The following is a 27999-nucleotide window of genomic DNA, read 5'->3' on the forward strand; positions in this document are numbered from 1 at the left end:
ATCCATAGAGGAGAAAATAGTTACAATGAAATGATAAATTTTAATTTCATTGTTTCCACTAATCACGAATAGAAAATTAAGATAAATTAAACTAAATTAAATTAAATTATTACATTTTTATGCATCTCTATGTTTACAGCTTATATATCCCTACATTTTTTTTATTTAAATTAAATAATTCGAAATTATATTTACACTTCTTTAAGTCTCTAATTAACATCACGTCATACAACCCAACTGTGCACTGTACCTATAAGCAAGAAAAAAAAACATGCTGAATAAAAGAAAAATAATATTCAATATTTGTTAGTTAAAACATTATGTTTAAATTTTGGGGAATACTTACGTCTTGGTGAAAAATTGTGGTGATGTGTAACGCGTATATGAATATCTTGTGTCTCACCTATAAATTTAAAATAAATATAAGCAATATCTTTTTTAACTTGTCAATTTAAAATAAAAAACTAATTATATATTATGTTATAAACTTGAAATAAAAAGGATTAATTTATACTTGTCTGTACTTACCAGTACATTCAATCAAAATTGATTAATATATTCACATGCAAGCAAAAAGTATACACACGGGACAATAGAATCAAAATAAAAACAAATATATTATATTTCTTTCATTGTACTGTATTCATTGATTAGTTATACGTACTTGTTATTTTAATAACTACAAATACAACAATAAATTTACTGAAATTATGTACAATAATGCATAAATTATGAATTATTTGAGTTTAACAAAGATCAAGTACTTCAATAAATATAATTACATTGTTTCAATCTCTTAACCAGACAACCTGAGTTAACTTGTCAAGAAGATTTCACAATTCTCTTACGATAAAAGAATAAAAATATTATTTTTTTCATTTGTTCAAAGCTTCATATTTGTCTGTAGTATTTTTTATTTGATCGAAGAAATCTATTCTTCATTTATTGCTAATTTCTTTGAGTTAACTCTCGTTAAGGAACCAAAATACTTTTCTTTGAGAAACAGTTATTTGGCAAATAAATTCTAGAAGATTAGTGAAAATGGTTTGATAAATTTCTGGTATCAGTGTAACTAATAAATCACTTAAAACTCATTGTAACAAAAACAACATGCCGTTAGGATTGTTGGTTTATTCAATCAGGCAACTGAGATAGTAGATTAGGAAATCGATCTGACGATGACGTACTGGTTTGTTCAAGCAGCGATCCATGTATCCTACCTGCATTGCCGTGATCCAAAAGTCTTGGCATATCACATTGCTCGCACTTATTCATAAGTGGATGATTATCGAAGGTACACATCCTGCAGACCCACGAAGGTCCATCCCTGTCTTCTTCTCTATCATTGATATCTGCAGCACCCATAGAGGGTTGCCAAGCTGGTGGCTGACTTGGCAATGGTGGTGGTGCCAGATGAGAGAATGGTAAAAAAGGTTGACCAGTATAAATGCCCTGATAAAATTCTTCATTTGTTTCACCTAGAGGTACTTTAAACATAATAGGAGAAAGAGTTAGTTACGAAGTAATGTAATCGTCGATACAATATGTATGTAAATATAATACATACAAGATTCTTTGATATTTTTCTGCAATAACGATGCCAGCATATTTTATTTCTACTAAGACTTTTTTACAAAACATTTTTTGTACTATGTTAATATGATGATTTTCCCATATTTTAACTCGTAAAATATGTTGGCATTTTTGTGTGGGAAAATTTCGGGACGCTTTGTATATGTATACAATTAATTCTAGTAAATGACATAAACATAATTGAAATATATTAAGATCATTTTTATAAGTTTGATTACTCAGAAATTAAGCGCTTTTTCGTACGCATAACCTATTTTTTTTTCTTTAAGTACAAAGTATTCATTCCTGAATTTATGCAGCGTAATTTTATAATAACCTGTATAAATTGGACAAAATAATTAAACAAATTACCACGTGGGTCTGACCATTGATCCACTTCATCTGCAAGTCTGTCGCATTCGATTTGCAATTGGTAAATTTCGCTTCTTAATTTTATTTTCAGTTCCTGCATGAAATAACAACATAATGGATTTCGTAATGACAATATTTAAAATTCATTCTTTTTTCTTTTAACTTACCTGTGGCGATATCGAAGAATCTGGGGGTCTCGCTAGAGACTGCAGTTCTTTCTTCATTGCTTCAAGTCGTCCCTTTTCGGCTCTTAATTCCTTGGCGAGCCTTTCCTTCCTCGCTAATTGTTCAGCGACCAGTTTTCTTTGATGTTCTGCCACTAAAGATATAAACAATCATCGACTTAATTACTTGAATGCAAAATTTTTGAAAGTTAAACTTCACCCAAATGAAAATTGTCATTAAAAATTGAATTTTATGTCAGAAAGACACAACGTTTGGGTTTCAGGAAAGGCTAAAAAAGGAGCGTAGAAGTGGAGTGCAACGTTCAGGAAACATGCGAGAGTACATTGCGACGATCGTAAGAAGGAAAAGCAGATCAGGTGGTCCACGTAGAATAGCCGTGGCGTGGCTATGTATAGCCGGAGCGTGGGGTTAGGAATGCGTAAATATCGTTCTCACTGTTTCATGTGGGCGTAGTACGTGCGACCGACTAACTCACAGGTAAATATACGTAGACGTTGATCTAACATAAGAAGAGACTCCGAAGAGAGAACCGATAAGGAACGATAATCGTTATAGACTGATGTTATTTGAACTATGTAAATATGCAAATAGGTAACATGTGCATAGATAGGATACGTAAATACGTAAATTCATTACCTTGGTTTAACGGCGAACGATTTTGATCCTGGTCGATTAACGGTTTTTCTTTAACGGGACTAGAGGGAGGAGAGATTGCCGTTGGTTCAGACGGAGTCGCAGGGAGACTATTAGATGAAATAATATTCGTTATTGTTGGAACTGAAGGTGTGGTTGGGGCACTCATTGTTGTCGTCGGCCTTGGTAACTGACTCGGAGGTCCAGCAGGAAGTCCTACAAATAAGATATGCATTCATTACTATTTGAACGATCGTTGTTTAATCAACATAACTGAAAAGGAAAAATGTTTATGAACCTGGAGGCCTCTGTGGACTAATTTGAGTGGGGGGAAGCAGGCTATTGGGTCTGGCAGGACCCATCGGTGGTCTAATTCTTGCAGCCGCTACGCTGCCAACGCTTCCTGGCCCAATGCTAATCTGTAAGCGGCTTTGAAATCCTCGTGGGTCCAAAGACGAGGTCGAATATGTCAAACTCGAACCTTGCGATCTGATGTCAATCGGTGGTTGTGGATCCGACGACGGTGGCCTCAGTGTCAAGCTAACTGATGTGTAACTACGTGCATGGTCAAATTGTCCAGTGTTTTTTCCTATAGCCAACTGAGGTTCTGCGTAATGAGGTCGAGGTTCGACAACGAGGTCGCTTCGTTTACACGTACCGATTGTCGGCACCGTTCGAAAGTCTGTGGATTGTATAGATTACAAAAACTGAATATATTATGCTTTTATTTAACGACGAGATAAACAACGTGGCTAAGGTTTATCGAAGAGGGGACTAAGGAAACGAAACGAATACTTCATGGTTACCATGACACAGAGATAAAGAATATAGAAAGCGAGATAAAGAAAAATATAGCTGAGATAAATTTTAATGGAAGTAAATAATTAAAAAAAATGAGGAAAAGATAAATTTAATCACAAAATATTAAAAAAGAGCAAGAGAAGATGAATAAAAGATGAAAAGATAAATGTTTGCGTGGAAGGTGTGGGCAAACGGAAGACCGAGGATCGACTTTTGAACCAAGTCCAAAATTTAATTTCCTATTTATTATTCACAATTGTTATTAATTATATGTATCTCTTTGCCTGCTTTCTTTTTTTTATATGGGAATGGGATGACATGTTAAGTAGTATAATAGGTATCATTCTCGATCGATATTCAGAAGAAGTCGACAGTTAGAATTCTACATCTCATGTAATCGATTGTTACGATCGTGTTAGTCATCATCGTTGACAAAACAGTTTCGCATAGCGCACACGCGTGCGTTCAAAAATAAGATTCAACGATCTTGAATGTTATATTGTTGCTATTAAGGCCTGAGAAAAACGAAAGGATATTGATCAAATTAGAAAAAAAGAAACGAAAAATACGTTTGTATCCAAGTATATACATATAGATATAGCAAATATCTAATAGTAGTCACATCGTACCGCGGTTGCCCGCAGGACTGCAGGCGACATTAACGTTGAGTTCGAATCCAGGAGCAACATTGCTGCTTACGCAATTGTTGCCATTGGTGTTTGCGGACGGGACGTCGTCAAAAAAACCGCGTGCTTTGCAAGCCGCTGGTGCGGAAGAGGGTGCAGATGGTTCGATTGCAGTTACGGATGACGATGCCGCGGCGACACGTGAACAGCCAATAGGAAAACGTCGTGCCACGCCGATATCCAATGAGGCTGGTCTAGGAGGTCGTGAACCATTGCTGTTCGATGTAATGCGTTGCGTTGATTGATGGTTCATAACGCAGCAACGTTGCTGCTGTTGTTGATGATAATGTTGCTGGTGCTGTTGCTGCTGTTGATAATGCGATTGGTGGTGATGTTGAGCAGCAACAGCAGCAGCAGGTGGGGGCGGTGGAAAAGCGCCCGGTGACGGACGCGATTCTTGGGTTGCTCGTAGACTTCTTGCGCATATCTCCCTGTCGTGGCTGTTCTGCAACGCATACGCATCTGGATCAGCCGGCTTTTTTCCTCTGTTCTCGCACGATTCTTTCTTCGTCAAAATCGAGAACGAGTGCCCTATCTTATTTATCTTATATTATCAACCGCTAATATATTTTTCAATATTAAATCGTAAGATTATAGAAAGCAACATTTAGAGCCCACACAAGTTTTCCACGCTCGTGCAAGTGATTATGATAATGGTTGAGAAATGAAATGATGTTGGAGGGACGTTCACACATTTGATATTGAATGCATATGAAATTTGTTATAATATATTTACATCAATCAAACATATATATATAATACGTATATTGCGACGATAAATTATATGGTTAGATAGATAATCATTTGGTCCAAATAAAAATGTACACAAAAACACAAATATTATAATAAAATTAGGTTAAGTAATATATCTGATAATAAAAAAAGAGAACGAAGAAGGAAAAACATGTTTTAGAATGATTTCATTCGGTTTTGACTGATCAAAATTAGAATAATCAGGACGGTTAACGTTATTAGAATTTAAACAAAAAGGGAACTGTTAGAAATTGGCTCATGCTTAAGGTTTTTGAAAAGGTTTGGATAAAGGGTAGCTGTACCTGTGCGATGCACTGGGAAACGACGTAATCAGGGAGCGCGGGGAACTGCTGCTTCAGCTCGTGGAACAGCTGCATGATAGCGATGTTAGAGCAGTGGCACTCCCCCATCGTGGGCCCCCATCCTCCTGGCAGGAATTACCTATAGGTGCCAGGATCTCTTGTTATCCAGATCTCAATTCTACTCTCTCTTTCAGATCAAAGTTTTAATGATCAGAGTTACAATTAAATTGAACTCATAAATGAATTTATGACACAAATCGAACGGTCTAAGATTTCGGAAAAAAGAATTTTGCGTTCAGTTCTCTATATTAACAAGATGTTAGTTAACAAGACATTTAAAGCGTCTTTAAAACGTCCATATTTTGTAAAGTTAATATTAGCCGGTAGATTATTTCGCAATGAAAATATTTAAACACATCTGTTGACTTTACAAATTACCGTTAAATATTGATATCTGTCGTACCTGATTTTGGCCACGTTGCAAAGAAATTATTCCGAGAATCTTAATTCTCGCACGTATTTATATTTTATCGAATGAACAGTACTTTTTAATGGGACAAAAGTTTTCCAAAAATTCATTCGACGATTACGAGAAAAATAATGTTCAAATTTGAAAACGTAATGATTATTTTGTTGGAAATGTAAAAATGACGTTTGGTTGTAGAAAAATTGTACGTTGTTGTGGATTTTCTAAATAAAGTAGATCGTGGAATTGGCAACGCGTAAGGAATCGGTGGACACCTGTGCTCCGAAGCGCGCGCGTACACGTAGGTGTGCCACATAATTAGCCGGCACTGTCGTGGCGTTGCACGCGCGTTTGCTCGCCCACGCATGCTTCCGCGCATGCGCGTTCCCGCCAATCTTTCTTGCTTTCGGCCCTTCTTTAAATCGTCCTATTTCGTAAGATCTAGATTATGTTCTTATATTTCAATTTTATGTATAAATCAATTAACATGATTATAATTAAACGAAACTAATTGTATATGAAAAAGACTGTATATAGTATATATATATATACATATATAATATATATGTATATGTAAATTATATTTGTTCAAACAAAGATCTTCGCTTTGTCGACTTCAACCGTACGATCGAGAATCATTGATATAAAACAAAACGATCAGAACGTTTGTCCCTCCGAGAGGCACCGGATCAATTTTTTGAATACTTACATATCTGAGCTTCCATAGTTAATATCTGCTTCTGCTCGTACATATATGTAGATAAGAGAAAAATATTTGTTATTTTTTACCTCATACTTCGCACCGTCACACAAGAGAACGAGGATGAATTTTTTATTGGTGATTTTTTTTCTTTCTCTCTCCCTCTCTCTCTCTCTCTTCCTCTCTCTTTTCTTTTTTTCTCAACGAACAAATAAAAATGTTTCTCAAAAAACAAATAATTAACCCCGAGATAACATTCACGGTGACTCTCGGAAATACACAGATGCCCTTTATTGAATATAATTTCCTGTTAAAATTTGAGAATACAATGAGTCGCAGGAAACTTGTCAAACTCTTTTATAGCAATAATTTAAAAGTTTGTGGTTGCTATTAATGCAATAGGTTCTTGCAGGGCGTTAAAAGATAACTCGGTAAGATAGACGAGAGATACTTGTCGGAGCTTTCTCGCGACTTTCGAAGAGTGTCTAAACGTAAATGACCGAAATACAAATAAATTTGTGTGGGCAGACATTCGAAGCGAAGGTGGTAAGTTCGAATTCGTTTTTGCAGCAGCTATCGCCTCGCTCGCGCGAAGCCAACCGAACGACGGTGTGCGTGCCAAAGCTAGTTTTTCACTGGCGTAGAAACTACCTATAGCGATGTCGTGGACAAAGTGAACGGGGGATATGCCAAATATCGCCACAAACGCGATATAATATATTTATCGACCAAAATATACGACTTATTCTTACATAGAAATGATTTCTAAGTTAATACGAGGAAAAACGTTTATTAAATGTTTATTATGAAATAAGCAACACACGATTTTTCTGTTGATTTATGTCGATGGTAAAAGAGCAAAAAAGGAATCATCGTCTAAAATCTAACAATTACTTTAGTATTGGCAATGCTTGCTATTTATTATTTATTTTTACGTATATTTGACAAAAATTGCAGAAAATAATCATAATTAATCTGTTCAATATTTTATATGTTGATTCTAGAATAGAAGGTCCGATCTATATTGCTGATAAAGGAATAATATAAACTTACAAAAATGTGAAATAGTTAATTTTGCAACATTTTGTGTTCTTTTCTTGCCCCCTATACCCTTCAACAGAAAAAAAAGCAAAGATTTGATGCAACATTCTAAAGAAATCAACGCGTCTTTTCTCGGTTGGAGGTAAAGCTTTAAGAGAAGTTGAGTGAGCTGAGGGACTGGGTTGGGCAGGGCGGTATGGGGTGGAGGAGGAAAGAAAGGGGGGAAAAACGAAAACGCATTTCACCGAGCCGGCGAAAAAGGAAAAGCGGAATTCCAGCTTGGCGAGAAGATATTTGTGTCATGAGAAGACACACAGCGGCTGTTTTCGTCTATGACCAGAAACACGAGGAAAAGGGACTTCCACGAGTATTTTCATACATTTTTCTCATACCCTCTTCGTTAGAGGCCAAAAAAACGAACAAAACTATTAAATCTATTATTTCTTTAGAATAAATTTCGACGAATCGGATAAAAATCGGGACGCGCCGAGGGTTTAGCCTAATAATAAATACGTTCGTTGTCGGAATTTCGTTGCATTCAAAATTTTACAAGGAATAAGAATCGCAAAAATATGCCCATTTTTATTACATAGAAAATTTCCTTCATACAAAGAAAAATTCGATTTTTTGACTTTTTCTTTGAACGAATTTACGTATAATTACAGGGGGCTGAGGGCGGTACATTGTGCAAAGCATCGAAAGAAAATAAGACAACGAAGACTGATAATTGATTAAGATTCATAACGTTAAGCAGAACTACGATATACGTATGTCCGAGTTTGCACTAAAAAAACAAACTTACGAATGTATACATTTATTTGTATTATTTTCTTTTTTTGTAGCAGAAACGTAAATGTTTATTCTCCTCTTATTGCACGTAGAACAACGTTTACATCGACAGCAACTACTTCGATAAAATAGGAATGCATGTATTTATTCACGTGTAATATTTAACAACGTGCCGACAAATTGAAATGATACGTTTTGAACTTTCATGCGGACGTTTATCACGGATGTCGTTTGTGTCGAGAGTATTACGTAATCAAGATGATTTCTCCCTCCGCGTGCACTCACTCCCCACCACCACAACGAGCTATTTCGCTATGAAAACAAGCAGTTGTCCACTGAAAGTAGCGTGCTACTCGATCCACGTGGACACTTTGTAAATGATCAATATCAAATTGTCAAACCATCACACCAGATGTGTAATAAGACGATACGTTATACATATACTATAAATATTAATGTCTATCAGAGTACTTATTAATAAATCATAATAAAATAATAGTAGCAGTGATGTCCCTGTAATAATTCATGACTCTACGAAATTCTTTGAAAAATTGTTCATTAAAAATTGCTTTTGAATTTAAGAAAATTTGACATATATATATATATGTAATAGAGTTTCATTCATTAAGAAAATTCATTTCGATGATATGCTTACGAACATTTTCTCGAAGCATATTTTATACATCTTGTGGCAAATAAAGTGTGATAGATTTATCGAAAGGAAAAACAAAAGAAGGTATTTTATGTTAGAAGTAGAAGAAGGTTGAGAAAAATTGTAAGACACGCGACGTGTTGCATCGTAGTAGGGAACGTCCAAACGCATTCCACGCAGCGGCGCGCGAGTGTATTTTTGTAGGACGCGCGCGTGCGCGCGCGCGCCGAGAGGGCGCAAAACGACAGATAAAAGTCAGAGTGCTTCCTTATCCCCACTTTTTTTCTATCTCTATTTCTCTCTCTCTCTCTCTCTCTCTTTCTCTCTATCTATCTATCTCTCTTTCTCTTTCTTTCTAATTTATTCAATCACTCACCCACTCGCTCGCTCCTTCTTTACTCCTCACTCACTCTGCTTATTCTGCTCACTCGGCAGTGGCACGTCACCGACGAAGAGTCACGCGAGATACCGCGATGAGCCGAAAGAGAAACGAAGTAAGCAAGTAAAGTATATACTACGCGTTGGTTCGTTGTGGAGAGTCGAAGAAGCGAAGAAGCAAAGAAGCGAGACCGAACGGAGTGGCGAGGCCGCTTTTAGAAATAACTCTCTCGCCCCCTCTCACTCTCACTAACGCAGATCAGATGCGTGCGCGTGTACTTAGTTATACGCCACATTGCTCATTTTTTCAGTTTAGAGAATAGGAGAAAAATTTATCTTATTAACGAACTATCGAACTAATTAACGAACGAACGAACTAATGAACTTAACGGAATAAACTAAATTATTAAAACAAAACTCACCGGACGGCGGCCATTGGAGAAGTAAGGACGTCGTCGAAGTTAAATACAGCCGATCAAAAAAAAAGTGTAATATCAATCGTTTGCACGTAAAAGAATTTCTGCGAAACGTCGAACGCGATTGCAATTTTCACAGTAGTGTGTAATAACGCGCAGCGCGGTGTCACTTATCCGAAGGCGCGCGCGCGCGCGCCCACTCGTCAGGGCACTCGTTTCTTTCTTTCTTTATTCTGTTTCTATCTTTCTCTTTCTCTCTCTCTCTCTCTCTCTCTCCCTTTCTTGGGAAAGAGAGAATGCGCCCCTCGTGTTGTTCACTTGTTTTTCTAGTATCTTATACTTCTACTGTTTTATATCGTTTTTTGTCAGATTTTAATTTTCTAATTTTCTTGATAACAAGATAGAGACAGAGAAAGAAAGAGGAAGAGGAAGAGGAAAAGAGAGAGAGAGAGAGAGAGAGAGATAGAAAAACACACACACCGGAAGCGCGTTATCTCTTTCTCCCTCTCGTTTTCGCAAAAGCGGAGCGGAGCGACGCGAAAACGACCGTCCGTCGAAAGCAGCGATCAGCTGTCTACTGCCCCCCACCTAGCGACCGCCTACCGCGCGATTCTAGCGAGTAACCGGCAAACCAGAAAACGTGCGCGCGCGTTCCCACCCGCCAGTAACCCGATCGCGTATACTAAAACTCTTCTTTTCTCTCTTTTTATATTTCTTTCCTTCTCTATGCAATGCGCTCGTGTGACTTGCGTAGTCGTTCGTGCCGGATCGACAATTGCCTCTCTCACTATTTATGAATGGGAAGAGAGAAACGTCTCGTCAGTGCGGCTCCTCCCTCGAAAGGTACCACGAGGAAGGGGAAGTCGTATGTCTATTTTAAAATACATCAGAAGACGCCTTGTGATACCTTTCAGACTTTCCAACTAATCCCCGCTATGTCCTTTTTCTATTAGTTTGCATCTGCATCGCCACGGTCAAAAAGAGACGGAGAGAGTTCTTCGTTCTTGCATTCTTAGTGCCATCTCTCGTCGTTATTTTCAAACTTTTGTCGCTCGCAAACTTATCGATCGGAACGCGAATATGTACTTTCTTTTTTTGAAGGAAGATGGCGGGATAATGTTTCCATCGGAGAAATTGCTTAATATTCTGGAAACACTAATATATATTCACTTTTACAAATATAAAGTCAAAAGAATAATGATAACTATAATAATAATATAATGTTATTTTAATGAAATATTAATAATAATAATAATAATAATAATAATAATAAAAATCGCTATTACAAAATATCCAATTAGACGTTTATTCACGTATTCGCTTCGTTCAGTTTTTATTTAATAAAGTTGAACACGATTTCGCGATTATTTTGCTATTTTCCAATAATAGTAGTATTATATTATATATATATATATATATATATTATTAATAATGCACGTTGGCGACTAATTCGCGAACGTTGTGAGCACGTGAAAGATCAGCAGAAACCGCTATTATTTTTCTGAACGGAAAAATCGTTGTACTTTGCTTTTATCGGATCCTTATGATCTTCTTGCTTACGCACGCTCGTCTCAGTGGATAAAGAAAATGGAAACGTAGCAATAAGGTATTTCGCGTGCCGAAGAACTCGGAAGAAACGTATGTACCGTGCAATGCCGAGAGCTAGTCGAGATATTTTACATTTATATGTATGTATGTACATTCTTCTTTGTGTACTACACGACAAATATCTTTTACCCCTTTATTATTATGTTTCTATGTTGATCAGAATCTTGAATTACTCTAACATAAATGAAAAACCCTAGAAAAAGCTAATATAGCGTTTTGAGTAACGCGATACAATTGTCTAATATTTTGAAATAACACATCCTTAGGAAAAGATTAGCTTTCGAAATAATTCGAGCTTCGGATGGTTAAAGACTAGACGTTATTATTCGAACTGGTAAAAAAAAAAAGATGCAAACACGATGAAGAAGTGCTATGCATAAAAATGTTACTTAAAAGCCCGATGGGAGACTTTCAATTTCATAAGTACATAATTTAAATATTTCAATGGAAATAGTTCCTTCTTTGATGCACACACGTTTCTTTTGTGTTCTTCTTATATTTTTGTTTTCTTTTTCTTTTTTCATCGTGCTTCGACAGAGAAAAAACTCGTTTTCCTCATTCGTAATATCTTTTCTTCCTTTTATTATTACGTAGAAGTAATCCCGACAAATGTTGGATTAATGATAAATCCGATTTATTCACAATGTAACAAAAGTTGCGCTTTGTTGAAAACATTTACATACGTTTTTTGGTATGTAATATTAAAATCAAACAAAAAGAAACGGGGGGAGGGAAATAAACGATACATCGATTTATAATTTGTATGTATGTACATACGTGCATGTAAATTTAAATAAAAAAATCAATCTTGGACTTTCTTAGTTTTTGTTTTTTTTTTTTTTCTATTTTTTGTCTTCCATTTCTTTTTTTTTAATGTATCGCGATATTAAAAAAGCTAAATTACTCTGAATTTGGCTCAGCCATATAAACGTAGCAAAGGTTTTTCAAAATGTTTCTTACGTCGACCGATTTAGTTCCGTCAACACGAATGATTTAGTTTAGACGATGGGAAGTTTCGATAGAATGTTCCCCCCCAAATGAGAGTAACGAATGATTTCTCTTTAGGATCGAAACATGATTCCATCGAATCTTCGTTTACATTGATATTCGTTGTTGCGATAGGTCGATCGTATTAGGACTGTGTTGTTGATTTTGTTGTTGTTGTTGATGTCGACTATATTGTGTCGAATCCAAGGAAAAGAAAAAAGAGATCCTAGACTCGACGACAAAGGTCCAGCCTAGTCGTCATTGACCTCGATAGGGATGCTGGTAGTGAACGTTGGTGTTTCCAATTCCTCATGCTTCTTCATCTTCATACTCTGCAATAGCATAATAAAAGTATTGCGATAAGCGTAATAATAATAAATATAAGAGCTTTATATATATATACAGTTTATTATTAGGTGAATAATATTAATATATATCTAAATAAGATCTTTTTCAATTAAAATTCTTCAATTTTTAAACGAGAAACTAATTTATTAAAAGCACAAATGTTTTATGTGATAAAAGTAAATACTTAAAGTAACAATTTGTACTTTACACGATTATGAAAGAATAGAGATACTAAATATATATTCTTCAACAATAAAAAAAGGTTTAAATTTACTTGAACCAAGTTTAAAGTACAATGACGAGTTTATTCGTCATCTCCAGTTAAAAGCTTTAATTTCACTTTAGCTATTTATATTGATATAAAAGTACTCATATAAAAGTGTTTTTTCATTGCAACAAAGCTTATTTATCAGTTAATCCAATATACCGCAAATAAGTATATATTTCACCTGTTGAAGTTTATAATGATTAATGATGTCTTGATCGGCCGGACAGCTTTGTAAGAAAGCATCGAGCCTGTACATATGGTGCATGTATCTCCAAAGATGCACCAGGCTTTCAGGGATTTCAAAATTGGCAAAGTACTTCCCAGCGACCCTGATGTGTTGAAGTCGTGGCATGAGTTCACAATCGAAACAGCACATCGTGTCGCCCGTGAGAAAGCGCGTACCCTTGCGACCCAAGTGTTCGTCGATCTTTCGTAAGTGTGCCATCAAAGAGGATGACTTCGGATCTTTATCCTTGTCTTTTGCATTGAGCAGTAGCAATTTCAATTTCTATTCAAATATTATCATGTCACTTTATTAGAGATCTATAAGCATATTATTAAAACACGTTAAACACCACATCAATTACCAGTAACTGATGATATAAGATTTATAATATTATATTCTTATGTTAACAATTAAATTGTTCGAAGCTTATAAAAAAATATATTATCTTATTTAATATATATATATATAGTGAGTCTCAAGAGTAGTTGAACTCTCACTGTCAATTTAAAATACAAGACGCGAATATTTTATCATTTAAATAAAATTATATTTCTTTAACAATTAAAAATATAAAATATTCTTTTGCAATTAAATTTAGATCAATTTGAAATTTGAATAATCTTAAAATAGGTTTCTATGTACAAGAATTTTGAAGCTTTGCAGAACAATTTGCATATCAATTATTTAATTAAATTGATAACGGAAGCGAGTACGAATATTCCTGTAACTCACTGTATATTAATTATTTGCGTATCTCTCCAGATGAGGAAATATCGCGGAGTGAACGGAAGGGTTAACAATGTAGGGTCGGTGTTTAACGTGTTTAAGTATAAACATTTATTTCTGAATTAAATATAAGATAAGTAAAACTTACGCTAAACAAATTCTCTACTAGAGTGGCAACTTCTTTATCTTGAACGAAAAGATTATGTCCACCGGGTATATTCTTCATGATGTGTCGTTCAATTTTCTCGTTCTCCAAGATGGCGTCACCATTATCGATCAAGATCGGAGGTGGAGTCGCTTGGAAATTGGTACGAAAGTCCGGTGGTGGTTTCTGCATATCGACGGTCGTCACTTTCAAAGAGATTGTCTTCAACTCGGCGAGAAGGTACAAATCCATAAAGTATTCTTGACAGAAGAGACATGCACCTTTCCTACGGCCATCGATCGTTGATGCCTATTAACAGAAAAATAAACAATGTAATTGTGATATTAAAATTGTTTGAAATATTATATGCTTTTATCATTATCTAATCGATTTATTAAAGAACTTTTGGCAGAATACCAATTATTTTCTCACGAAGAAAATATGAAAACATAAATTCTAAGGAAATGATGAAGATCACCTGGAGAAATGTAATAAAATTTGGCGATTTGCCAGCCAGTTTCATTTTCTCTTGCAATATCAATTTTATTTTACAGCTCAACGATCGTCTTTAAATACCGTAGCATCTCTGACTCGCAAAATTGAACTGTTCGCGGAACAAAGCGATTAAGCTCTACTATATTAGAGTGATTTTAAATGTTACCATGAAACCACGCTCAATACTTTAACATTTTATATTTATAATCGATTTATTCAATCAATTCATATTTTGTTTCTTTTTATTTTTTGAAGTTAAATAGATTTGGCAAATGAACGGCTGAAAAATAGTTGTGTCGTAATAACATTTTAAAGAGAAATTAGAAGATCAATGCGAGAACGATAATTAAAAAGAAAAAAAGCAAACGAAAGAAATTGACCTCTCTATTATATTGTATATTCCTTCTGCAACGATACAATCCCAGGTTTCTTACACAAGGGATTTATGTCACCGTTACACGATGATTCTATGTTCTCATATGTATATGCGTTCCTCGATGTGCTCCTTTTTGCTTGATGACGCATCACCATTCCTGTTCGTCGAGATTTCGAATTGTACGAAGGAAGAGAAGTGTCAAGGTTCTTTTTAAATTCATGCTTATTCAATGCTTAAGAATGAAAAACTTGTTGACTTATAATATTTGACCTTTAAACAATTTCAAAGTATAAAACGCAGATCAAATAATACAAATTTAAATAAAATAAAAGAAGAAACATTAGAAAATCATTGTTGAAATAATTATACACAAAATAGATAGAAAAAAATTATTTCTTTCTTTCGTTTTTTAATTGTTGCTATTGTAATATGTTTACGATTCATTCGATAATATTGAATTTTTCAATTACGTTTATAATATGTAAACTTGTTAGATGCGTCCTTGGAAATTTCATCGAAATTTTCATGGTTGATTCACAAGGATGGTAAAAACCTTCGTGGATGTTGAAAGAAACACTCGTGAAGGAGATAATGTCATCTCGATATGGTAAGAGCAACGATTGCCATATCTATATACTATATACATGTACTCATATATATATATATACTTGAGCAATGACCTAATCTATTGTACAGAGAAATGTGTAAGTATATATGTATGTACGTATGTATGTTTATATATATATAAGTACTTGTACATATATACTTTATCTTATAAGTGCATGTAACGATAAGGAAACTCCGTGAAACGAGTTTTGTGTTACGATATGCGGTTATATGAGTTGCAGTATACAAAATAAATACCTATATAAGGAAATGAAATGTTTCTTCGTAAAAGTAAGGCTGAAATTAAATAATATACAATAATTTTATTATTAAAATAAACTGTGTGTGGGGAACACTTTCAAAGTCTTGAAAATGATGGATCTTGAAAATGATTTATTTTACTCTTAATGGACTAATGCCGCGTATATGGCGGCAGAAACTAATTTATTATTTTTATCACTGTTTTTGTTATCATATTTACAATTAATGCGTTGCAACACGTGAATCATTCTTCTTCTGCGACCTTGAAGTATGTGTAACTAATTTTTTGCATTCTATTTAAATTCGTTCAAAAATAGAACGAAAAAGTAGTTTCACATTACGTATTTATAGAACAATTAGTTTATCAGTTAATAGATGATTTTCATATGTAGACTAAAATAAAAGAATTTTATTAAAAATATAAAAAAACATTAAAGATTTTATAATAAAATAATGAAATTTGAATAATCCTAAAACAGGTTTATGTTTATAGAATTGTAAAGCTTTGTATTGCAAACGAATATGAATTATTTCACATTTGCAGTGAGAACAGATACGAATAATTCTGTTATTCATTGTATATAATTTAAAATCTCAGCGTGTGTGTTCGTGATTCTCCTATGACTATGATTAAGTTTATTTTTATTATGACGTCATATTTGTATTTAAACATAAAAAAAAAAAAAAACAAAAAAGTAAATTGAGAAAGAACAAGTAAAAGGTGAAATTCGAAATCCTGTATCGTTCGTTGAAATTTCTTTGTAGCATAAACACCACGTGGTGCTAAGAGAACGTCGATTGCAGATAAAATGTCACGAAGATGTCTTCGACATCTTCTATCTTCAAGGAGGCGGTTGATCTATCGCCTCGTTCGTTTCTCGCCACCTCCTTTCTCTCTTATGAAAGCTCGACAATTCAAATGCCGGAAATTTCTGCGATCAGCGATATGGTAAAACGATTGTATGCATGTGCGTTTATATAGATTCGGTTTGCCAATAAATTATACCGAAATTTTTCATAGTTTAACGATAGTAAATGATACAATTGAAATGATACGAACAAATGAAACGATATTTTATTGTAAATGTTTAATTTTTTTTTATCAAATAAATAATACACCACATGCTATTGTATTTTCTACTTAAAAATGTATAATATTTAATATGTTAATATAATAAATTACAACGCACAATACAAGATTGGCACATTAATATCGGTAACAAACTAAACGTGCATCACAAAACGGTTTTAATATATTTGGAAAAGGTTGCATACCAATAGCAAAAAAGTTTGTTTCACTGTTTGCAATAAAATTTGAAGAAACTGTTTACTTAATCCAATATATTATAAAAATATGAATCAAGAAAGGGATAAAAAGAAATATTTTGTCCAAATTATCATACTTAGGAGACAAAAATATATGCTGAGAGTCCGTGAAAAATTAATTTTTTCCGTTCACATAAACATTACAGTTAACGAAACACGAAACTGTTCCGTTCGCATGATATTCGAGTAGAACGTAAGTATTTTCTTTCAACGTCTCGAAATAAAACGTTTAGAACGCAACTCGAGCACTTTTCGAACGTACTTACGTACGTTTATAGATATATACATACATATACAGGGTGTCCAAAAAGATTGGGACCAAACTTATACTACATATTACTGAGGTCAAATGAATGAAAAAAAATGCATATAAATTTATGTCCGAAAATGTTTTATCGAAAAGATATATGTTTTCAAAGATATTTATGATTTATTTTGGCAGTTATGTAATAATGTAGACTTCTACTATTCAACGAATTAGTGACTGCTGAATTCTTATAATATCATAATTAATAAAATAATAAATTAATAAATTAATAATAAAAAAAATTCCAACTGTATTTTAGGAATAATAGAAAATACATTTTAAATCATTCAAAAAGTTCATCTACTGTTTCTATCGTATTCTTATAAACTAATTCTTTTGCGTGATCCCATAAATAGAAGATCAGAAACGTTAAGTTAGGTGACTTAGAAGGCTAACTGAGTCCTTAAGAATTATAATACGTGTATGATAATTTTTAGGATGATTTTTGGACATCCTTTATATTACGTATGTATAGGTTACAACGAATACGTGCATTTTATTCCTGAATCGTTATTTCAAAGACCTACACTGAAATTGAATAAACACCAAAATGTAATGTGAATAAGCTGGTATAAGTATGTATAAACCTATATGTACACTTTTTTACGGAAATTTGAAATGCTAAGTTTGGAATGAAACGAGTTCCGAGAGAAACGTGATGTAAAAAATATAAAATAGAATTAATCCTTTATAAATCAATCTTTTTTAGACCAAAGTTATTTGTTTCCTTTTTATGTTAAAATATGTTGCCATTGTAAAAAACATTTGTTTCTATTAAAAAACAAAATACCAAAGTTGATTTCAAAATTATGTTGAAATGATCTCTTATTCTTGTCCGAACAATTTTTCTGAAGATTACCGTGTTATGTAAAAACATTTGTAATACTATAATTTGAACACCACAAGTATAGGTATAATTATAGTATTATTAAATTGAATATGATTTAGACTTAAAATACATTGAAAAATTCGTATATATGAATTAATAAATAATTATCAAATAATAAAATAAATAAGATTTAAAAAATACAAATATATTTGTATATATTATATACAGTATATATGAAAGTGTATTCTCAAGTGTCCGACTTCAAAGTGGTATGGCAATATAGGGGGTTAAATAAAATTTCTTTGACGAGGTTGAAAAAAAGAATCTCGTTGTTTCTGAACGAAGGAGAACTTCCTTATCCGACGTTAGGATCTCTCGATCTACTTCTTTCTTCTTTATTATGATCTCACGAAGATGATTCACCAACCATAAGCATCCATGACTTTTTACTGGGGACGTTTTTTATGATCTTAAAATAGATTAAACACACATACACTACAATACGACACACACATTATTTTCTCTTTTATTTTCTCCGATTGATTTATTATTCTTTTCCACTTTTGATTCCATACAACCTCATCACGTTGGTCATGTAATCGCAAAGGAAAACTGCGGAATAAAATGATAAAAGGCATTGGTATCAACCCGAAGAACTATATCGTGTGTTTCTTTTACGTCATTCCCTTATTTATATTATTATGAGTAACTAAATTTGTTCGATTACATCGTAATAATAAATCATTTATTATATCAAATATGTATATGCGTGTGTGTTTATGCATGTTTCCACAATGAGTTGAACGAATTCAACAATTGATAGCGTTCCCCTATGCAAAGATCGAATAAAAGTTCATAAAAGTTCATAAGTGCAGTTTAATAATCGCCTTCGTGTCAACTAGTAAAAGGGGAATATAATTATTCCAAATTTCTACTAGGTCATTTATTGACTTGACGAGGATAATAATCATTGAGTACCGGAGGTGAATTATCACGTGGAAAACGTGGAAAAATAATCGAATTAGAAATATAGGTAAAATATATATGTACATATATATCATTACATCAAACATTTCTTTCTTATTTTCAATAAAATTATTTTTCAAAAAAAAAAAATGCGTTATTAAACTTTTTAAGTCTTCTTCCGTTTTCTTCCATTTTTTCTTATAAATTCAATGATAATTAAGTTGAACGTTAAAAATCTATATTCATTTGTGGGATGTCAAACGTTTTGGCTAGATTTGGGCCACATTTAAAGACAGAAAATAATTTCGGGCTGTATAGAAAAATACGACAACATCGCGCGAGTTTCAAAAAAATTTAAGTTAAACAAATTTTAATGTTTTAAGGAAGTTTGTGACTTTATTATACATTGAATCGCATTAATAATACTTAAGGCGCGCACGCGGGACAAAAATTGGACAGTAGACGATTTGAAATAAATCGTAATAATTTCTATGGATGGATTTTATCTAAAAGTAAATGAAAAAAGAATAGAATTGATTTGATTTATAGTAAAATTTTCAATAAAACAAAAACTGATGTGTGTACTTATGTACGCACGTAAAAAGTTATACTTCTTTAGCGTATACCAAAACGAATATAACCTCAAGAATAATTTCAATTTGCCCGCGCATCGTAAATATCGACAAGTTCGTGGTGTCGATTTTTCGGTCGCATCTAACTGAACTTTCCAAAACGCGCCAAAAGAAGTATAAGTTCAAAAATTTTTGTTTAAAATAAGTATGCGATGTAAAAATATAATATGAAATACCAATTATATATATAGAGAGAGAAAGAATATCGAAAGAGAGAAAGGAAAAACAGGCAGGTTGGCGTTTACACGGCAGACTGGAGAAAGACGGGCGAAGAAAGCGGAAGGCAAAGGAGTTCATCGTTTAACGGTAGAATCTCTCGAGGACTTCTTCGCTTGTTTGTGCACGTTACGGTCTTCACCGTTCGTTCCATCGTACAATTTGACACACTTTGTACGATCGCCTCCGGATCGCAAGGTCAGCCGGTTAACGTTTAATCATTATCGAGAAGTGAGCTTCGCACCGTTCTACCCTATGTATATATTATACAATATACATACAGTTAGTCTCAGAATTATTCGTATATTCCCGCGTGCTTCTGCTGTGTTAACTTAAAATAATATTATATATATATATATATATATNTAAATAGTTAAGGTGCTTTGTTAAAATAAAAACGTGGTGTTGCATACACCCACACACACACACACACACGCACAATTTTATATATTTATTATTATATTATATATATTATAAATTGATATATACAAATTTCTTACAAAAGAACGTTTTATAACTTTCCTCTCCCCCCTCCCGCGAGAAAACCACGAAACATATTTGGTAATCATTGATATATTCGATAGACAAAAATACTTGTGAGAATTAAATAATAATTATTATTGATAATCTATAAATATATTAAAGCCATGTATGATAGTAAAAATTGTTTCCATTGATTATACTCATTTTTTGTTCTTCAGAAATCTATGAGGAAACCAACTCGCTATTTTTAATTATAAATATTTCCACGTATGAGAAACGTGATACGAATCGAGCTCGTTATATGGCCTCGGCAGAATAGAACCTTAGGAAAAAAAAAAAAAGAAAAAAAACTAAAAAGAAAACTAATAAAAATAAGAATTACTAGTTTGGTCGACAGGATCTGGTCCATTGCAATTTAATCGGCGAAAGTTTCGATCGCAAGTTCGTTAATATATCTGGTATCTGTTTGATCTTGCTCTGAATAGGATAACTCTTCCATTTTAAGCGACATTTCCTCGGAAAGCCGGCGAAAGAAAGCAATCTAGGTAGGAGAGAGTCTCGATCGGCTTTCATCGTATCACATTAACGAATCTTTAGTGGAAAACAAAAAGTGTCCAAGTGCGACATGAGTTAACTAGTATCACATAAGGATTCCTTTATCGTCATACGATAGATATTAAATATATTAAGTGTAGCAATTAATTCGATGACTTAATGTTAAGGGGTCATGCTTACTTGTGAGACCAAAAAAAAAACAACTTTTTACGAATATTTTCTGGAAAGGTCTTCTATTTGAATAATACAAGAAGTATTAATACATTCAATGGTATTTTTAAACTTTATATTGGCACCTTTTATTTAACAAAAATATTAAGTTAGACTACTCCTGTAGACGAACTCTTGGAAACCCTCCAAAAAAATGTGTCCTGCGGTGTGCACGGTATCTCCGGTTATAGTGGATAGATGAATGTAGATATTAATCGAAGGAATAGTCGATATTTTGATTTTTGACAAAACATTTGCTCCTAAAAGACACATTTTTTATTTTCGATCAAAATTTGTTCGTAAAATTGTTTAAAAATATGGAAATAATTATCGGAACTTCGGTTAAATAAATTGCATAAATATATTTCATATATGTATTCTCGTGTGAATACTAACCATACGATCAAAAAAATAATACAAGACGGATAAAAGAAGATAAGAAGAAGAAAAAAAAAGAAAAAGAGAGAGAATACAATATAATCGATATCGCGTCTCATACGAAGAACGTTATCTCCGATATTAGGTACGATAAATCGGCTTTCGTTATCAAAAGTTAATTCTCCCGTTATTTTTCTTTTTCTTTCACACATTCGATATTATCTACTATGGATTTTTATAATGTCTCGTTAAATTTCAATCTAAAGGTTACATTTACATCGTTCATACATTATATCTTTTTCGATCAAGAAAAAAATAATGTCGACGATTAGAAAAATTAAAAAAACAAAAAGAAAAAGAAGAAAAAAAAAATACCCAATTCTTTTGATCCAAATGGATTACGATATAGTACATAGATAACTATTTATTTGTCTAGATCTTTTACGTAATTAAATCGAACTAAATACTTTTTCATTTAGCTTTTTCTATGACAACTATTTCTATGAAATAATCAATAATATAATCATTATTTTAATAAATGTGATAAACAAAATTTTAAGTGAGAGAGAGGGAGAGAGATAAGTTGTATTAAAAATAAATAATAATTATAAGAAATGACAAAACAATTCATTTCGACAAAGAGATAGATCTAACATTCCAAATTTGGCCCAGACGTCTTTATTCCTGTGGAAAATTACCAACTTACGCAGAAGCTAGAGACGAATGAAAGAAATGTTTACCTACTTCTGTATGGATATATACATACACACATATGTGTATTCATAGATTCATATATCTAAGAAGGCAGGGTGACACTCGGCACTCACGAAATCGAGTTATCGAATTACGTATTTACGTACGTTTATTTAATACGGAGTTCCGATCGTGGTATTAAGTGGAAAACCCGCGAGCTCAGAGAAGGCAAGTGAAATGCCGCTTGTGTTACATAAACATAAATAACTCGATAACCGTTCGTGCGCAGAATATATTCTATATACATACACAGATATTTACGAAAGATACTACGTCTTTCTTATTTTTATTTTTTCTACCCTCTCTTTACAAATAACTTCCACGCGAAAATTTAGTACATAATATATTATATGTGTAACCTAAGACTCAACTCAAGAATGTGTAATCTTTTGTGTGTGTGTGTTGGGTAGCAGGGTTGGTCGATATCTAAGATATGTGAGAAATATGAATACAATTTCTCCATTGGCGAAAAACGCCTGTCATTGTGAATAGTGTCTACGCATTGTTCATAATTCCGGATTTCCTAAATGGTCCGTAACATATACATGAACATGTAAAATCAATAAAAAATAAGCCTAGTTGTACAAAAACCTAGCAACTCTTATAATGCTAAAAAAAAGTAGTTAAAAGAAATACTCATTAGTTTGTAATCTTTATTTTACAAAAGTGTATATAACTATAAAATAAATCTTAGATTTGATAATTATTAAAACGAAAAGCCTTTACAAGAAGGCTAAGCTTTCCAGATTATACAACAACCATATTGGTTTGTTTTTAATTAATATTTTAAAATTGAATCTTTTTTTTTTAATATTTCAGATAGATTGGTAGCCTTACCGCATAACTTGGCCCAAATATTAATTACGTTGATAACTTTATTTTTGTTGTTTAAAACATTTTTTGAATAGAAGAATTTTTACTTTATCTTTAAGATTTTATCAACTTGGTAAACAATTTATTCGTCGATCTTCCAATTATCTCTTATCGCCAAACGATGATTTTTATACAACGATCTATATTCACTAAAATATAGATTACGTTCGTTGAAAAATTACGATAACACTATTTAGTCAATCAAAGGCTACCCTAATCGTCAATTTTGATGTCGCATATCTTATCCTACTATATAAGAACAAAATATGATTGTAACAGAAAAAATATTCATTGGAAATGTACTAATCAATAGATAACGTAATATTTATCGAAATAGTATCAATCAAAAAGTATTAGTATTTTCCTATATATAAAAAAGTAAAATAAAAAAAATAAAAAGTAAATTAATTCAAATTTTGTCTATAACAAATAAATTATTTTCATATAATACAATATTTTATCTTATTTTCCTATATATATTAAGTCTGAAATTTTTTAAATATATTATCAAAAAAAATTTAATTTATTCTAATATTTTCTGTGAGATATCAATTATAGAACTTTGAAATTATTGAAATGACAAATCAATGAATTTATTATTCTTCCTATTAATGCAAATATTGCATTATTTTCTTTATTTATTTTCAAGAAAAAAAGAATATTGAAAGAAGTATGCTTCTGCGAATAGCTTACACGATCGTTTGTAATATCTTCGATACATATAACGACTTATGACAACGATCTATACAAGTGTTCTATGCAAATAAGATAATAACGTTAGGTAGATAGAAGGTTCACCTTCTCGCATTGATATAAAATTGTCTGATACCCTATTATTGGTCGTATTATACATAATACACGCATAAAAATTACATAAGAAACTAATCTTGATAATGCGATTAAATAATTAATTTGTCAAAGTCAAAACGAGATATCGATTGGATATTAATCAAAATTATTATTCTATGGGTTCCAATGGTTAGTATCTATAACATATTATAAATACATCAAAGTATAATCCTCTTATAACACGATCATTTATTTCCGTATTTTATTAAAACTGTGGTTAGCGAAAATAAATATTATTACAGAAACATTCGTACTACATAAGAGTTGCTCAAAGTTATCTTATACGGAGATCGTATTATAAAAAGATTAGTATAATTTTTGTATTGTTTTAGAAAACGAATCTCACCATGTTTGTGTCTGCACTTTTGAATTGTGTTATGAGAGGTATGTCCCATTTCTGAACCATCTTATGAAACAAATGTCTTAATGTTTACTCTGTTTTTATAAGAAGGATGACCCAATTCTTAAACTGTGCTGTAAAAAGAATGCCCTAATTCTTACGTCGTATTATACCGTCTTTACAAAGTACCGTGTTATAAAAGGATTTTACATATATACATATATAGAAATCTGTTTATGCATATCTTCCTTTCTCCACCGTTACTTGCAATACGAATACAAACAAAGATGACTCGGAAAAGTTCATTGATCGTAACATGAAGAACGTCTCACGGAACTAGGAAGTAAGAAAAAATAATTGAAACGTGAAAATGGAAATTCGCATTAGAAAATAACAAGAGATAACGTTATAACATGAGTTAATATATGCGAATAAAGGGGAGAACAAAGATCGCACATTTAAAATCAACTGGAGAAGTCCAATGACGCATCAGTTCAGCTTTGTCGCTATCGTCGATTCTCACATACGTTCATATGTGTATATGTATACATATACAAGGTGTCCGAAAAGGTCAGGAACAAACATTTACCTCGCGTTAATGAGGTCAAGTAGGTCAAGAAAGTTCATATAATAATTTATGTCTGAAAACTCTTTACTGAAGTGTTATAAGCTTTCAAGGGGATTACTCTCTAAAGAAGTAAAACAAAGTGATAAAAATTCACACGAAACTTGAACTTTGCAATTATAGTATAAAATGTGTAGGGGATGGAGATCATAGGTGTCAAATTAATAGACTTAAGGATGCCATTTTCCTTACTAAAATACAATAGAAAGAGAAGAACAAGTTTGGTAATACATTCCAAGTGAATTTATTATTACTTTTACAAAAGCAGGAATATTCGAAAGATTTCGACAATCATTGTTTCAAATGGAAGTCTGCATTCTTACAAAAACAATTTGTGAATATTTATTATAACTACTATAAAACAATTAATAAAAATCTTTAAACAATTATAACTTTTTGGAATATATATTTATATGAACTTTTGATCCCATGTGTGAACATATAGTATAAATTTAGTCCTGACTTTTTCGGGACATATCTGTACATATCTACAACAACAAGGGAAATTGATTCTAAAATATAAAAATAATCGCGTCATCGAACGAAAATTGACTTTGTCGTTAAATATCGATTAGAAAAAATATAAGGTGATTAACACAAACAAAAGTCGGAATAAATGATGTCTGAAATAATATTAAATAAAAAAGTTTATATGAACATGCATTCATTCTCAAATGAATAATTTACGTTCCAGCGCTAGGTTCATTTAATTGGTACAATTAACACATTTGTTAGCCAGCTATTATCCACAACAACCTAATATGTTTCATAATGACTATAATAATAATTGGACGAAAATATTAAAAATTGTAATATAAAAATAGATAACATCAAAGTTGAAATAAACACTACTTAACACAATTTTAAATATATATAAGTTTGTTTCATGGAAGTAATATACTCGTGATTAATAAATAATGTTTTAATTGAATATATTTTTATGAGTCTCACGTGGGTTATGATAATCCGATAAATTAGTTGCCCAGATTACCGAATCAAATTCATTAAACTATTTATTATCTATGAGTCTAAATAGAAGACATGGTTGACCAAAGAAAATGAGAGAAACACTAATCAAACATAATTTGTACAGACTTCGCATAGAAAACAGTCACAACGAATTTGGATACCTTTGAAAATGATCAAGAACACTATGTATATGGATTTAAGTTGATTATTAATCTTAAGATGTAAATTATAGTAATATAATTTTACAATTAGTGTGTTATATTTGTAGAATCCAACAATCAAGTTGAAATTATTCCTCTCACCGCGGGCTAGTTTTATTCTTATATAGGTGCATCTTAAGAATTAGAATAAAAAGAAGTATAACTTAAAAAAGAACTAAAAATAAAATTAAAGAAAAAACAAAAATGTGTTAAAATCATGATCGACGCAATAACAGCGTAGCTCGTTAAATTTTACAAAATATTTTGAACACGAATTCCACGTTGCCCGTGTGGTTGAAGATATTTACGTTCCTACGAAATTTTAGATTCCTAATGACATCAGAAATCATATACCGGATTAGTGACTTTTATATTCATGATAAGCTCTACACATATATTTATTGATTTGAAATTAATATTTATTTCAGCAATAAAATTTTCTACAAAGTGTATGAAAATACACATACGAGAAAACTCTCGTGCATAATAATAAAATTAAAAAGAAAAATAAGATAGAGAGGTTGTATTATCTCTCCTACAATTCCGATAACTGGAACAATTTATGTTAGATCCATTTTCGTTAGACACTCGACGCAACCTTGCCGACTCCGAGAGCCTCCAAAATTGGCTGCCGTCCGGCGAGGCGAAGTAAAAACAAAAGACAGCTGGGACAGGGTGGTCGACATTGGCGTCGAATGAACGGTCAACACACACACAGAGCATCGGGGCACCATAAAAGCACCATCATCATCACTGGAGCAGCAACACATAACCACACACAACACACCAACCATTCCTTCGAACGAGGACACTACATAAATACATATATATATATACAAGACACACCGATAACAAAGTATAGAAGTGGCAGTAGCAGTAGTCGCCACTGCCGGATGCTTTTCGACTCGTGACGCGTTCTCTTCTCTCTCTTTCTTTCTTACACACACACACACACACACACACACACACACACAACAGCACACATTCTCTCTCTCTTTCTTTCTCTCTCTTTTTCATATTCTCCGAAGATCGTTGTCTCATCCTCTCTGACATTTCTTCTTTTTTATTTGTCTTTCTCTAACGCATATAAGTCAAGGAAAAGGAATAAGAATAAAAAATGAAATGAAAAAGAAACGAAGACAAGATATAAGGAAGATGATAGGCAGGAAGTTTGTAAGAGATCGAGCTGGCTAAGAGTTCGTTTCGTTCCACGCCCATATCGCCTGCGGAGTAACTCCTTTTCCCCCCTGCTCACCCCTTAACCTCTACGTTCGCCGTTGCTGTTACCACCCTCTCTCTATAATACTACCTATCTCTCTTCCTCTATAAAAGCTCCACCGAGTTCCAAGCAGTTGTCTCCTCTATCCTTCTTTCGCTAAAGCAGACGCGCGTTGTGTACGTACGCAGAAACACACACTCACCTTGATGATCAGCTCGATCTCAGGCACGTCCCCGTTGCTGGTGCCATTCTCGTGCCCATCGTCCGCCATTTTTTCTGTTTCTTCTTTGCGAATCTTGATAATATCGAATAATCTCACTCTTTTCTTTGTGGTATATTCTTCGACCTCTAAATCTTTTAGATCCTGTTCGCTTTACTTGTTTGCTTACTTGCTAACAACCCTACTTCCAAAGTACACACGATGGAAGCTCGCGGAATACTGACGCCACCGAACGCAGACTAACAGTGATGCGAAT

General features: G+C 32.9%; 2 protein-coding genes across 5 annotated transcripts; both read right to left on the bottom strand.

Moving 5' to 3' along the window:
* Positions 1 to 24: 24 nt before the first annotated feature.
* On the bottom strand, positions 25 to 10333 carry LOC106784177 (TGF-beta-activated kinase 1 and MAP3K7-binding protein 3). 4 transcript variants are annotated; one of them, XM_014743449.1, is made up of 10 exons: positions 9754 to 10333; positions 5306 to 5444; positions 4194 to 4695; positions 3062 to 3445; positions 2767 to 2979; positions 2112 to 2263; positions 1945 to 2038; positions 1221 to 1487; positions 347 to 403; positions 25 to 250 (listed from the first exon to the last, which is right to left on the bottom strand). In XM_014743449.1, the coding sequence occupies exons 2-10, from the start codon at positions 5411 to 5413 to the stop codon at positions 225 to 227; spliced, it is 1803 nt and encodes a 600-aa protein (XP_014598935.1). In that variant the 5' UTR covers positions 5414 to 5444; positions 9754 to 10333; the 3' UTR covers positions 25 to 224. The 4 variants fall into 4 exon arrangements, with proteins under 4 accessions (XP_014598935.1, XP_014598933.1, XP_014598932.1 ...); XM_014743447.1 differs by lacking the exons at positions 25 to 250; positions 347 to 403 and adding an exon at positions 9330 to 9373 and having other exon boundaries at positions 619 to 1487; XM_014743446.1 differs by lacking the exons at positions 25 to 250; positions 347 to 403 and having other exon boundaries at positions 619 to 1487; positions 9754 to 10092; positions 10228 to 10329.
* A 1835-nt stretch (positions 10334 to 12168) lies between these two features.
* Positions 12169 to 27998, bottom strand: LOC106784162 (chloride intracellular channel exc-4). The gene is made up of 4 exons (XM_014743425.1): positions 27726 to 27998; positions 14059 to 14364; positions 13140 to 13466; positions 12169 to 12674 (listed from the first exon to the last, which is right to left on the bottom strand). The coding sequence occupies exons 1-4, from the start codon at positions 27792 to 27794 to the stop codon at positions 12594 to 12596; spliced, it is 783 nt and encodes a 260-aa protein (XP_014598911.1). The 5' UTR covers positions 27795 to 27998; the 3' UTR covers positions 12169 to 12593.
* Between the last annotated feature and the right edge of the window lies 1 nt (position 27999).

The sequence above is a fragment of the Polistes canadensis genome, unplaced genomic scaffold, assembly GCF_001313835.1.
Source record: "Polistes canadensis isolate GaletaPanama2010 unplaced genomic scaffold, ASM131383v1 scaffold_31, whole genome shotgun sequence".
Taxonomy (NCBI): domain Eukaryota; kingdom Metazoa; phylum Arthropoda; class Insecta; order Hymenoptera; family Vespidae; genus Polistes; species Polistes canadensis.